At 41.1% G+C, this 13943-nt stretch overlaps 3 protein-coding genes across 4 annotated transcripts; 1 reads left to right on the top strand and 2 right to left on the bottom strand.

The window, feature by feature from the left end:
* Window positions 1–355: 355 nt before the first annotated feature.
* On the bottom strand, window positions 356–3191 carry surf2 (surfeit 2). The gene is made up of 6 exons (XM_068574395.1): window positions 2764–3191; window positions 2469–2620; window positions 2192–2295; window positions 1793–1978; window positions 1500–1633; window positions 356–1384 (listed from the first exon to the last, which is right to left on the bottom strand). Exons 1-6 carry the CDS (start codon window positions 2836–2838, stop codon window positions 1295–1297), a joined length of 741 nt encoding a protein of 246 aa, XP_068430496.1. The 5' UTR covers window positions 2839–3191; the 3' UTR covers window positions 356–1294.
* A 420-nt stretch (window positions 3192–3611) lies between these two features.
* On the top strand, window positions 3612–5283 carry bbln (bublin coiled coil protein). The gene is made up of 2 exons (XM_068574270.1): window positions 3612–3953; window positions 4182–5283. Exons 1-2 carry the CDS (start codon window positions 3875–3877, stop codon window positions 4421–4423), a joined length of 321 nt encoding a protein of 106 aa, XP_068430371.1. The 5' UTR covers window positions 3612–3874; the 3' UTR covers window positions 4424–5283.
* A 1464-nt stretch (window positions 5284–6747) lies between these two features.
* Window positions 6748–13685, bottom strand: ciz1a (cdkn1a interacting zinc finger protein 1a). Of its 2 annotated transcripts, XM_068574269.1 has the most exons (17): window positions 13550–13685; window positions 12902–13150; window positions 11707–11846; window positions 11334–11557; window positions 10890–10998; window positions 10671–10758; window positions 10372–10484; window positions 10162–10241; window positions 9716–9934; window positions 9432–9562; window positions 9152–9245; window positions 8910–9023; window positions 8703–8816; window positions 8407–8485; window positions 8162–8283; window positions 7500–7988; window positions 6748–7457 (listed from the first exon to the last, which is right to left on the bottom strand). In XM_068574269.1, exons 2-17 carry the CDS (start codon window positions 13066–13068, stop codon window positions 7329–7331), a joined length of 2412 nt encoding a protein of 803 aa, XP_068430370.1. In that variant the 5' UTR covers window positions 13069–13150; window positions 13550–13685; the 3' UTR covers window positions 6748–7328. The 2 variants fall into 2 exon arrangements, with proteins under 2 accessions (XP_068430370.1, XP_068430369.1); XM_068574268.1 differs by having other exon boundaries at window positions 6748–7988.
* Window positions 13686–13943: the final 258 nt, after the last annotated feature.

The following is a 13943-nucleotide window of genomic DNA, read 5'->3' as shown; positions in this document are numbered from 1 at the left end:
GCATCATTTCTCTGAAAAGGGTGATGTGAGAGCAAAAAGATGTTCCCTCATTCAGGATTTTGATGATCACGGTGAGCGCAGTGTAACCGGTCTGTCCTTTATGACTTCAGCCAACTAAAAATGGCTTGTTATTTACTCAGATATGTGATTGCATGGTGACTGAGAGGATATTGGAGTGAAGATGATGAACATAACTGCCACACAAGAGCAGTGCTATGTGAGGAGAACTGAGATGGAGGTTGGGGCCTCATGGCTCATTAACTGTAGAGACCAAAGACAGAGAAAGTCTTTAAACGTGTTCATTCTCCTTGTTAGCAAAGCAGAAAGAAAAAAAAAATATTTTCACAAGCAGTAGTTCAGTGTCCACCATTCCAGCTGATTTTATTTACTATTAAATGTAAATGTTTTGCATCAATAAAAATGACTTTCCCCTTAACATTTACACAGAGCCAAAGGTAAAAAGAGAAAGCCGACATTGATGGCTCAGAAGAACAATGTTGCAGTGACACAAGATGTTTCAGAAGTGTAAATTACACATTCTATTAGAACAATAATTCAGCAATAAATTGTTGCATTGACTGGGTAGAGCCACAAAGTAATGATATTCCTCGACTGAATGTTTTTCGCGGACCGAATCTGTCCACCCAGGATAACAACATTTATAGTCACATTGGAAGAGCGGTTATCATAAAAACCCTTGACAGTCTGCCAAGAAGCTGCCATAACTTCTGATAGAGCTGTCAAAACAGTTTGCCAGCCACATGAGCAATGACCTACGACAGCAGAGTCGAGTGGTTGTTTGTCAGGCTGTACCCTCAGCTACTATTTAGTATTTTAGTATGTAGTCCTGTGTGAGAAATGTCTACACTGCATAAGTAATTATGTATGCAATAGATATACACAAATGTAGATGCATGTCAGGAACCATTTCTTTCTTGTAAAACTAACAAATTATAAAATGATTTTATGAACAGTGCTTCTGTCAAATGATTGACATATTGTCATTTGTAAAGGTGTCTTGTACTTTTTTATCCGTTTTATACTTAATATGGTAAGAAAAAAAACAACCCACAATGCTTACAAATCGAGTTGTTTTTTATCCTATAGCACACTTGGACAAACCAGACAATACAACTCATCCAGTCAACATTATGCCACCTAAACCAGCCTCTTTGTTCACCTATACAAAATGTCCGCTGGCACAGACTGGAATACTACTCCAAACTAGAAGTGCAGTGTTGCTCCCTGACAACATTACCAGTTGTAAAAATACTGTATGAATTGGTTTTGTTTTTTACTTTCCATTTGACACTTTTCCTTGTTTCTTACGCCCTGATTTCCAGTGGTTATTTCTGAATTTCTTCTGAAAACCACCACCCTGTACCTGAAAAACATAAATATGAAAGCATTAATGTCAGTCGAGGAAATATAAAATGGCACAAGTGCCAGCTATTTACATCGATTCCCCCTGAAAAATGTGATTTGAGATTTCCACAGACCTTCTTCCGTTTCTGCGGCACCTGCGTATCCACCTCCATTTCCTCCTCTTCATCTGTCTTGAAGTCTTCTTCCTCCTTTTTTCCGCCACCCTCCATACTTTCCACAGCCTGGTCTTTTAAAGTGAACATTGTGGCTGTAGGAAACACATGACACCGTAAAGTCAAACTGCTTTTCTACAAGCCTCTGATAGATAGTACATTCACTTGGTTTTGCCTGGAGCAAACTGTCACGACATAAGAGCCATCATAAAAAGTGGACAGATGACTACAGTGTGTGCACTTGGGATACTGACGAGGGTAGAGGTCACTCATGCTGTCTTCTGAGTCGCTGTGACTCTCATCACTGGATGAAGGTTCCCACGAGGTGCTGCCTTGTTTTGAGGGCTTCCCCCGATTGACCTCTTCTCTGGTGTCTTTGGGCCTTTTCTGTTTCATTCTGGCTGGAACGAACGCAATGCCTTGCTTCACGCACTCTTCATCTAGAGCAGGAACAAGACTGTCATGTCAGTGATCAAGTTGGCAGTGTGACTTGCCCAACATATGTGCGGTGGACACGGACTGGATTTAGAACAATTATGTTCAGCTGGAGGTCATACCATCAATATACATTTGTATCAACTTTGATTTGATGTAGGCCTTTAGTAAAACAACACAAACAACAATGTGTCATGTAGAAGAAGTGATGCACTGACATTTAGAGAAGGCTTTCTTGTAGCGTTTCCCGTTGACATGGTTTAGGACATGATGGGGCTGCCGGTTGAGGTGTCTGAGGGTCAGCTTACAGAAGAGCTGCTTGCTGGAAAACAGACAGAAAGCATCAGACAACTACACAAGTGCAGACTAGCTTCACACATTTAGCCCCTTTCTGAGTGAGGCATTGTGGCGTTTCCTTATCAAGCATTGCCACTGTTGCAAATAGAAGGTGTCTCTAGTGCAAAGTGACAAGATGTCAAGCAAGAGTCTCCTTACGGTTGTTTCGAGCTTGGTACAACGTGAGGTTCATACTGGCTGTAGTTGAACTCTGCTGCTGCACTCAGTTTCTCATATTTACTCCCTTTCGTGAAATTCTGTAGCTCCGTCAGGTTGCATGGAAACTCGTGGCCATTCAGAGTACATTTGATCTTTAAAAACAACAACAACAACAACAATTTAGATGACAAGTAGCCACCGCACTGCATGGCTCGTGTGATACACTAGCAACACGGCTAGCATAACATTGTACAACAGTGTGTTTCGTGTAATGTGATGTAATTAGCTCACAAACCCTTTTGCCATCTGTAAGCTGAAGAAAAGGGTGGTTACAAAGAAAGGCTTTGACGTCCGCTGGTAATTCGTCCATAGCGTAAAAAACACTGCAAAACAGACCTTTCGGTGTGTTGATCAGACCACCCTTACAGGAAATGACTACACGTGGGTCGTTGGCGCAGACTCTGTTGCACAATATGTTGGCGCCATCCACTGACTAAAGTAGGGAAATCCAGCTTAAACGAAAGGGTAAATCCATTTGGTATAATACAATCATGGTGTTTATCAAACAAGACCCTTTGATCAAATCAATTTGAGGAAACCAGGTAACGTCAAAGCGTGGGGGTTTCAATAATGCGCACAAGGAAACTAATTAAATAAGATAAAGTAGCCAACTAGAATTATATAACTGACTACAATATTGCTGCTATTGCACGGACCCGTCAATGCATTATATATAAAGCTATTGTGATAATAAACAGAGGACGCTCAAGTGACTATAGAGTATAACAATAAACGTTAATTGGGTTGTCAGGCGCTTACAAGTCAGCTGACTGACATCATCTGACAGCTCGGAAACAGAGAGCCGGGAATCATAGAGGACTCACTTCGTTCCTATTTTCAGGACTTTCAGTTTAAATTAAAAGTTTGATAATATACGAAAAAGATCACTAGTAATACAACATCAAACAACGTTTTGAAGTTTATTTGAGGTGTAGGTCTTAAGTTAATATTACTTATCGAGCCATTGGGATTGCTGTACAGAGTGAGTACTCTTTCTCCCCACCAGACATATCTTTGCAGAGAACATTAAACCCCGCCCACACTTTTCCCATGATTCACCGCTTCAGTAAACAAACGCCTGACGTTAACCAATGACAACTGTCAAGCTAGCCAGACAGATAGCACCGTCGAAGACTTCCTCTTAGAATCTATACATTTTCCAAACTGTCTGAAAATAACGTTGAAGTTGATGTTTAATATTGAGTGTGTTGTTCATTTTGCATAAATTAAACCTTTAACAAATTAGCTGGCAACCTAGCTAGCTATAGTGAATTGCTAACAGCACAGGGCAGCTAGCGGTTCGCAATTAGGTAACGTTACTAAACGTGAAGGTTTCACGTAAAATAATGTCTGGACCAAACGGAGATCCCAACATCTCAATTGACCATGGTATTATCAACGACGAAGATGATCTCGAGGAAGAAGGTGCTACAGTTCATTCATTGCAGTAAAGTTTGCTCATTGATTCATACAGTTACTGAGTTATAGGAAGTTCAAAATGGGCCCTTTATTTATTTTAATTGCATTAATACAGTCCAAAAATAATGTGTATCAGTGATGGAAATGTTACTTTACTTTTGCTTTACTCTGCAAGAAAAGATTTTTACTTTGCCTGACAGAAATGACTGATCTCTCTTTACTTCATATCCACAGAGTTTGAATCCATCAACTCCATGCTAGATCAGATTAACTCTTATCTTGATGACCTGGAAGATCGGAATGATTCACTTAATGGCAAACTGCACGAACTAATGGAGTCAAACACGCAAGCCAGGCTGGAGTTCAGGGCCCAACTGCTCGGCTCCCAGACCCAAGAGGAGCAAAGTCCTGCAGATGGGGATTCCTCCTCAACCAGCCAGGAAGACCTGAATAAAGACACTGGGGATTGCAAATAAGTAAGGGGGACTGAGTTAATCAAAATATAGGGATGGAAGGATTTAGTTGACTCAACTCCTTACTTCTGTCTGTTGGACTAATGACCCCTGATCTGCATCGTTCAGGCCTATCCGATTCTTCTTCTCCATCAGCAGATGTGACATTTTGCTTGTCGTCCATCCCATCATAATGTTGTTCTCTTTTGTTAAACTGATGTGCTGATGTTTGGTTTCTGAGCAGATTTAAGTTTGTTGCACTCTAGCAGCATTGCTCGCCTGGGACTATTTCTTTGAAATTGAAGTTGCATGTGTCGATTGTTAGCTGTGACCCTTGTTCCAAGAGGGACATACCGAGAGCAAATTCTAAAACCAGGATAAAAGCTGATGCACTGTAATTTATCTGACAGTAACCGGTATAGCATTCCTCAAGAGTAGACCATGATCTTAAGTAGTCTTCATGACCAAATAGGGGTCATAGTGGGGTCATGCCGTGTACTGGCCCATTTGGTGTTGACATTCAGCTCTGTAATAGCTCTAGTCTCTGTTCCTGTTTGATTCATCCCAAAAAGTAAATATGCAAAGGTACCAGTGTATTAAGTTTGATCTGCAGCATGGCAGTGAATATATATGCTGTCCTGTTGATTTGTATTAACATGTTAAGAATAATGAAGTGGATACAAGTTTGTATAAGTTAAATAAAAGCCACAAAGTAAAAAAAAAGTCAAAGTGTGGGAATTGTCAGACATTTTAATTTAAATTAAAATGACCCCCCCCCCCCTCCCTCTAACAGAAAACAAAAATCCCAAAATACATACAACTTCCAGCAGTTAGAAAACAACACCTGTTTGTTCATCTCAATTTAGTCAGTAGCTGAATAAAAATACAATAAGAAACATACAGCTTCATTTGAGATTATCCTTTACATGTCCTTTTTTCTCCCTCCTGCTCTCAAAGTACGGTTTCCAGTCTCGCTCCATTAGAAGACGATGCAGGACTAATCATGTGAAAGTCAGCACTATGACCACGCGTTTCTATATGCATCAGCCAACCACCTTTGTGGTATAAAATACCCGTCTCTACTACGGAGGAGGAAACATATCCAGAACAGCACACTAGTCTTGAAGCCTTGTTAATGCTGAAATGCTGAAACTATAGTTATGCATTTGTATAATCTATTACTGGGATAATCTACTGTATGCGACTGCTGCTCAAAATCAAGAGTTGGGAGTTTGCAAGGATGACGAATTCCAACAGACTTTCATGAAGTTAACTGTGATTCCATCTATCCAGTGCATATAGCAAACAAAACGTTAATAAAAAGATCAAAGCAATGGTAAATTGGAAGAAACAAGCAACTACCACTAACAGCATTGTAAATCAATGGAAATGAAAGGAACTTTGTTTTTCAATATACCTGCCCTGACTGACAAGCTTTCAAATGTCAAAATAAGCAAAATCCACACAATGCAGCTTTTTGCGCTGAATATCATTTTACAGCGCGTTTAACATTTGATGAATACAATGGTTTCTTTCCAATACGTTTGCGCGCAGATGTAAAAGAGTTTTTAGACATTTTGTTGCGATGTGTTCAATACTATATCCAGCTCCTACAGATCGTGTTGAAACCAAACACATTTTAAACATTAAGTATACAAAAAACATTTTGAATTTCTGACTCTTTCAGTGAGAAGGCCACAGCTGCTGACAACTATTGTGCTTCAAAACACACCAACTGGAATTCAAAATGTCTAAAACTAAAACGAATAATGAGATGGCTTCAACAAAGCTATGATCAGTTTCAAACTTCAGCATTTCTCAGAACTCAAGCCAAAGTTCCACCCGAACAATTTTTCTTAAACCCCCTGCTCCAATACTTCAATCAATTACATTCTACATTTCAGCTTGCTATAAGCAGGCGCTAAGTTGAAAGCAATGTTGAAAGGTTAAGTTCATTATCATTCATCTAGCTGGCTAGAGATTAAAAATAAATCTGACAATCAACATTCTGATCCTTGAGGACACCAGGGTGGGAAATGTACTTTTCGATTAGCCAGTTTCACAGTCCAGTAGGTAGAAGATCTACCAGGCCCTTCTTTTCTTATATGCAGCTTTATTTAAGGGCCAGCAACAATTCCAGCTATTTTAATAGTTATTAGTATAATAGAAAGTTGGGAAAAATAACCTGATTTTCAATTGCGGATGAGGTAACCTTAAAAACGATATGGCTTTCTCACATTTCTTTATTTCTTGCATGTTTAGAAAACTCACATCATACTACAACTTAAATCTGCCCATTTAGCTTTCATAATTTGACATCTGTGTGTCCCAATCCCATTCTACTTGAAGACAGTATTTGTGTGGAATGCATTGCGTCAGATCGATGAATAGACTTCACTCAACCATTTAGCATGCTTGGAACTGGTTTCAATTTTGGTAGGGAATTGGGACACGTGTATCACCTGGTGATGTTTTGTTTCGTAGGTATCCACTATAAAGAGCTTCTTAATTTTAGGAAACATTAATGTAGTTTTTACAAATTAGTAACAATGGAAGGAAACCGTATTTATGTTATAATTATTTAATTTTGAGCGCTGTGATCTAAAAAGTGAGCCTGGAGATTATACAACTCAGGAGCAACAATTCTCTCACTGGAAGACGATATTAAAGATGCTTACCCACCCGTCACTGATTTAACATGTAGGTGACAGCCGTCAGGCGTTAATTTCCCACCCTGGGGGAGCATTAAATGAGAAGTCATGCTACACCCTTGATGTACCATTATTCTTCCTATTTGTTGGTGTGTGCTTAATTTAGACTTTCCGACATAGAGAAAGGGCTGCTCACTTCTTGGTCGCGGTTTCATGAAAGCACCTCTTATATATATTGACACATCCTGTCCTAAGGGTTTCCACAGCTTTTCTTTAACTCAGCGTCTGTTTGTGGCCCTCCCTGACCTGCGTTTTGTGTTTTTTGCCTTCTTTTTTGCTGGGGCAGCGGGAGCTTCCTTCTCCTCTTCCTCTACATTAGCATCCTCAACAACAGCTGCTGCCTCAGCCTCGGTCTCAGCCTCTGCCTCAACCTCAGGCTCGGCCTTTACCTCGGTCTCAGCCTCTGGCTCGGCCTCTGCCTCAACCTCTGGCTCAGCCTCAACCTCTGGCTCAGCCTCAACCTCTGGCTCAGCCTCAACCTCTGCCTTTGCTTCCTCTCTGCTACCAGAAGGCAGTTCAGCTGGACTCTCCAGAACTACAGATGGCTGGGTTGTGCTCTCTTCCTCCTTGCGGTGGAGGCTGAGCTCTTGATCCCTGTTGCCTGTGCTGGTCGCTGAGGTGCTGATTGAGTCCTGTGAGTTTTGGTCAGGTTCTGCTTGTTCCTCCTGTTGCTGGTTTTCTATCTGCATGTCCATTCGGCTGAGTGCAACGATAGGCTGCATGGAGTTTAGGTTCGTCACTAAACCAGTGTCATCAGAGATGGAATTTTCAACCAAACAGTCTGTGGTGGTTTCTGTTATAGATTGGTCTGCAGCTAGGAGAGATTCTCTGGAAGATTCAACAGCTTCACGCTTTTGACTCAGCAACTCTCTGTACTTCTGAAAAGAGAAAGTATACACAAATATTTCACATTCAAAATGCAGTAATATAATATGAAATTCCTCAAGGATAACCCTCTCAAGTACAACAATAAAAAGTTAACTTGGCTACAGATAAACCTATGTCTTAATTAGTTGTGAAAACAAGGTGAGGGAAGTCATCAAACACCAACCTTGAGGTTCTCAAAGTGCTTCATTGTTTTGCAGTGGGCGTGCAGGGCAGAAGATTCAAAGTGATAGAACTTGTTGCAGAGTTTGCAGATAAAACCTGCTACTGGAACAAAAAAACTGGACCCTACGGTAAAAGAAATTCAGGATTCAATGTCATTCCAATGTTAACACTAAATCCAAACAATGACAACATGCAGGAAGACAACAAAATGTAATGTTCAGCAATCTGGAGTTTGTCGTCACTCACCGTAGACTGTGTTAGCGTCATACTGCTCGTCACTGGCCATGTCATTTAAAGTCACTTCTTCAAGGCAGGACCAGTTATCCTGCACCAGGTCACCACAGACACAGTAAACAACTATACTATAACAAATTGTACCAACTAATACTAGTACTAGTACTAATAGTGTTATTTAAGACCTTATCTCAAAGTGATGTTATAATCAGTAAAACCGTGGGATGTAACTATTAATATTAATGCAAATACTTTAAATTGTCTCATTGGAGGGAATTACAAACAAAAACAAATGAAATGCAAATCACCTGTTCATTCAGTCTTTCCTCCCTTTCACTGCACTCCAACTCTTCCAATGAGAAGCCGTCTGTGTCCAGGGCAGTCAGCTCGCTTAAGGCCTCACAGCCCTCTTGTTCTTGGAGCTAGTGAACAGCAACAAGTTCAGCATGAATATTTGAATAAAATAAAAGTAAATTGCTTGTTATCTAATAGTTTACACAATGGAACACATTTACCTTCTCTACTTTCTGTCTGTGCTCCTTGGACTGCAAGTGCTCCACAAAGATCTGGGAGGTCCTGAAGTGTTTCTTGCAGAGCGTGCAGGAGGAGATGGATGTTCTGCTGGCAAGCTGAGGAGAGCAGAAGAGACGCCAGATTGTTGAAGATTTAGCACATTTTGAAGCAACGTTTTCAGCTTTTCTAGCATTTTAAAAGTTTGTCAACTCAACATTTACACTATGTAAGTGAGCGGCTTTACTTTGTGCTCCTCAGTGCGACGGTGGTCTTGGATGCTACTGGCGAAGTGGGTGTGACAGGTGGCACACCAGTGCTTCGAGTCTGCCCTCTTTTCTCTGCAGAAAACACAGACGAAGATTAGTTAGAATTTTATATGGAAAACCAGCTCCTCAATTTCAACCCGGTAAAGTCAAAATAAAAAAAGGTGAGGAATTTTCTTTCACCATTCAAATTCAATATGTATTTAAAAAATATGAACAAAAAAAACGAAGCTAATGCATATTTGTGCGTTTCAAACTGACCCATCTTTGTTTGCTTCCTGTAGAGACTCCTGCACTCTTGGGAGCAGGGTGACCAGACAAGCATTGCTCATGTGTTGGATCTCCATCATTCTTTGCTGGTGGGAAACACTGTTCATATGACCCCTGAAGTTCTGAAAAAAAGAAAGAAAAGAGTTCCATAAATTTGCCACAACTTGTTCAGCCTTTTGTACATTCCCAACCCCAACACCAGAAACTATTTACCCCCCAAAAATAACGAATTGCACCATTTCTTATGTATCTTGATCTGTGCACATTCAACCTACTTGCTGGTTGTGGCAGGTAATGCTGCAGAGATAGCAGTAGAACTTGTTGTTGCCCTCCGCCACACCCTCCTCCTCTTCCTCCTCCTCTTCTTCCTGGTTCTCGGGTGACGCCAAAGGAGCATCTTTGCCGTGTGGCATCTCCTCTGAGAGTAAATTAACCTGCTGGTCATCCTCACTCAGCTTGACAGATGGGGACGGGGCCGACAAGCAGCTGTGCACCTACAGAGAGGTCGCAAAACAGAACTTACTCCAGTGTCATACATTTATTTAACAGAGATATGACGGAGATATACATTACACAAGAGGTTGACAAATACCGGTAACCAGAATTAAGCCACCTTTCCAGTAGCTTTTGCGAGAATGATTTAGTTACTTCTAAATCCATCATTTAGTGTTAACAATATTTTGGCTATGATCTGACTATCCTAAATAAAGGCTCCTCTCACCTCAGCAGCTCTGCTCTCCTCCATCAACTCTACAACATCTGACCCCCCTGTGGAGCATCCTTCTTCTAGAATGAGGCAGTCTGGGAAAATAAATGAGGCAGAAAAGAAAAACACATATTACAGCGAGTTTTCACCTCAACTGGCATAAACTACACTACATTTAGATTAAATGTACTGCTTGATGAACCATCTACTTTCTGGGGGTTTTACCTTCAGGTTGGCTGTCGTCCGAGTTGCTGCTACACCCCAAAGACACAACATCCCCATCTGTAGCTGCAACGGTGGCAGTCTCGGCAACACATTGTTCTATGACTTCCTCTGACCTTAGAGAAAAATAGAAAGAGTCCAAGAGTCAACAAATATTGACGTTGTTATAAAATAATGTGCAACCCCGCATTTCCAGTTTTTGGTTGATACTTTTGCAACTTCCATGGATAAGATGTTCAACACTGGATGTCCAAACTCTCTATGAGATCTGCAGTTGCAGTTACAGAAAACAATTTCCCTACCCATCTGTCCTCTGCTTCTTGACTACCGGTTCTTCAAATTGCTCCTCGGAGGGCTGTGATGGTTCATCCACTCCTTCTACAGCACCATCTGTAGGTAGAACATATTTTTTTAAACAAGTTGGACACAAACAAGTTCGGAAAAACATTATCGACAAAACAATGTTAACCATTCTTAACCTATATGCATGTTTCAGTGCTGAATGGATAGAAGAGTGCTACCTGTTTCAGTCTTGTCAGCGGCTTCATTGCTACTGCTCGCAGCTGGTTGGTCGTCCGTACTCCCTGCTGCCATCTGATCGCTGTCTCTCTTCCTGCGAGCTGCAGTGTCCTACACAAAGAGACAGACAACAAGATTACAAATATACATATAAGTCTAAGATAAAGATGCAGCTAAGAGAAAATCATTACAATGAAAGCTTTTGCTGAAGTTTAATACTTGAATGATTTGATTCTCATCAAACAGTTGTGAAACCCTGATCTTCTTTGAGTGAGCTCCATTGAAATCACCTTCAATCATAGTGAGGACATTTCCAATGATTCTGATTTAGTCAGTCAAACCTTACTGCATTTGTCAATTATGCAACACTAGTGTTGTGAAATAGCTTTAAAGCAAACCTACAAAGTGATTTATTATCAATTATAGAATGGTGCTGTTGTAATTACTGCGGAAGTGATGGAAGAGGAGGAGGCTGCAGCGGTGGTGGTGTTGTTGTGATTGTTGTTGTAGTAGCGTGCATGCTGGTGGTACTGCCGAGAAGCTGGGAATCCCATCATGGGGGACTTCATGCCCATCCCCATGGGGACTGGCCCGAGCAGAGATGACCTGGATCCAGCAGTGAAGAACTGACGGAACTGCTGTCCAGCCATCCTAAAGCCCCGCATGTTACCTAGATGAAAGCAAGGAATAGACACGTAAGGAAAAAATATAAGCAAACAAAACCCCTTGAGAGATCATTATAAAAATGTCAAATTTAAATTCTACTGCTCCCTATGATTTCTAGATGCTGCTGTCTTTTCTTTAGTATCCAAACCATACCCTGCATCTGTCCCTGCATCTGTTGCATCAGTAGGGCCCCTTGCAGCATGGGGTTGGGGGCCATGATGGTAGTCTGGGTTGCCTGGCACAAGTTGACCATCCTGGGGGAAGGGGCTGCTTGGGAACCGACAGGAATAGATCTGCACCACAAATACACAAGAGTAAATAAAAATGCTGCATAATTTCTTAAGAAATAACCTCACACAAAACTGATAAATACACACACTTTCAGACAAATTATCCTTCTTTAAAAAAAACAGGAATTTTATTTTACACATCGGTACGATTTGGAGATTAGCCGATATAAAAAGAAAATACTTGAAATGGACACCTGCACACAAGGGTTCTCTCAAACACAAGCTGTCCATTTTTTTTTCTTGATAATGAGGATTATGTATAACTATGTTACAGCTTGTGATATGTATTAGCATATATTTGAAGTAATGTTTTCTTCCATATTAGCTTTGGCTAGAAACTGTATAATCTTATAGGGCAAAAGTAAATACGAAAAGGCAATGACCAAACATTGAAGGGGTTTCATCGAATGACAGCATGTCAAAGAAAACATGGACAACATGGAGGACTGGTCGGATAAAGCTTCACTGGCTGCTCATCCTAAGGATAAACAAGAGGCCTGTATTGTCTGGCCTGAGTTATTATAAGGATTAAAGCTGGAGTAACAAAAGCTGACAGGTAACATTACCCAAAGGGTTTTACGAGAAGTGAAGAAAACCGAACACAAGAGTTGGTCGGTAATTTGAAGTGTTTTGAAGATAACAGAGTCTGGCAATAGCCCAATATTTTCTCTACAGGATTTACATAGCACTGTTCGACAACCGAATAAGTATCTAATACAGAGACACTTGTGCGCTGTTTATGTAGGAGTTCTCTATTATTACAATAACAAACATTTCTACGAAAGGTAAGATAGTCATATAAAGTTGTTTCTGTGTAGCAGATTATTGCATTAGGTTTTACCTTACAGATAAAATAACAAATCACAGCCTGGGCTGACTCAGAGGCGAGTTGGACAAATATTGAATTTGAATGAACATACTACACACCCATATATTTGTCTGGCAGGTTGTGGCAAAGCTCGACGCTCAGCGACCGCCAGACACACACACACACACACACACACACATGTCACCCGGAGGGCCCGGCCTAATCCCCGGTCTCGAGTTCACATGCTTACCGCTGTCCCTGGTGGTGGTGGTGATGACCGACATGGTGCCCAGGAGGTGGCTGAGGTGGAGGAGGCGGAGGCTGCTGCTGAAAAAGTTGCTGCAGCTGCCGCAGGTGCTGGTGAAACTGTTGCTGTTGTTGTTGCTGCTGCTGCTGATGGATGTGTGGATTGAACATCACGGGCTTTAAATGTCCTCCGTTACACCGCGAATGGACCGACCAGCAGCTGCGAGGTGACGCACCTTAAAATAAGATGTATCTGGATTGAAGTGAACAAAACAAGGTGTTTGATGGTGTGCCCCATTGTCTTTATTGTAAAGACACATTCAATAACAGTGCGTACCTTCTAAGATACAGGTCATATTTCGGGTTGTCCACTGACGTTAGCTCGCGCTAGCAAGTGCGCTAACAACAATTTACTTTGTTTAGTTGTTTGTTTTGTTAGCTTATTTAAATAGCTTCACTTATTTTGCAGACACTTCATGGCGAGAACGGCATGTTATTTAAGTAGTGTGGCAATAAACTAACGAGCTACACCTGCTATGAAATGAAAGAAGCTACATTAGCAACAAGTTAGCTTAGCAGCGAATCAGACTAGCTAACGCTAGCTAAGTCGCAGATAAAACAGCTGCGCCTCATCGTATTTTCTACACTTTACCTGAGCCACAGATGTCACGACGTACTTCTCAACCAGTAAAGTAGGAATTCTTGACGGTTATCCAACCACAATCCGAGCACAAGGTTGAATACACGCTATTAGTCCCGATGCAACTCACATAAAGCAGAAACCCCCCCACCAGCGTCCCTAGTAGAGTGACGTTAGTGCACCCTGTCGCCTCCTGCTGGTGGTCTGGGGAACTGAAAGACTTTTAACGTACAACATTTAAAACGGGCAGTGTTTCATTCTCAAACAGTTAACACATGCCTTTGGAATTTAATCAAAGTTTTTTATTTTGTTAAGGTTATACATTTTAAATTATGTATAAAATATTACATTATCTAGTAGAGTAGTCCTCAAATGGGGGTACGTGAAGGCACTCCAGGGGGTACGT

Source organism: Clinocottus analis, unplaced genomic scaffold (genome assembly GCF_023055335.1).
Source record: "Clinocottus analis isolate CAN_PGR_092001 unplaced genomic scaffold, fCliAna1.0.p SCAF_13, whole genome shotgun sequence".
Classification (NCBI taxonomy): Eukaryota; Metazoa; Chordata; class Actinopteri; order Perciformes; family Cottidae; genus Clinocottus; species Clinocottus analis.
Note: the sequence above shows the minus strand (reverse complement) of the source record. Positions and strands in the feature narration are given on the sequence as shown.

Excerpts from the sequence above, each read along its gene's own strand:
- surf2 (XM_068574395.1), bottom strand. The coding sequence starts at position 2,838 with ATGGACGAATTACCAGCGGACGTCAAAGCCTTTCTTTGTAACCACCCT. Across the intron at positions 2,296-2,468 it reads GTACCAAGCTCGAAACAACC|CAAGCAGCTCTTCTGTAAGC; the intron begins GTAAGGAGACTC and ends TCTGTTTTCCAG. Across the intron at positions 1,385-1,499 it reads TGCCGCAGAAACGGAAGAAG|GTACAGGGTGGTGGTTTTCA; the intron begins GTCTGTGGAAAT and ends TATGTTTTTCAG.
- bbln (XM_068574270.1), top strand. The coding sequence starts at position 3,875 with ATGTCTGGACCAAACGGAGATCCCAACATCTCAATTGACCATGGTATT. Across the intron at positions 3,954-4,181 it reads AGATGATCTCGAGGAAGAAG|AGTTTGAATCCATCAACTCC; the intron begins GTGCTACAGTTC and ends TCATATCCACAG.
- ciz1a (XM_068574268.1), bottom strand. The coding sequence starts at position 13,068 with ATGTTCAATCCACACATCCATCAGCAGCAGCAGCAACAACAACAGCAA. Across the intron at positions 9,246-9,431 it reads CAGGAAGCAAACAAAGATGG|AGAAAAGAGGGCAGACTCGA; the intron begins GTCAGTTTGAAA and ends TGTTTTCTGCAG. Across the intron at positions 8,284-8,406 it reads TGACGCTAACACAGTCTACG|GGTCCAGTTTTTTTGTTCCA; the intron begins GTGAGTGACGAC and ends CTTTTACCGTAG.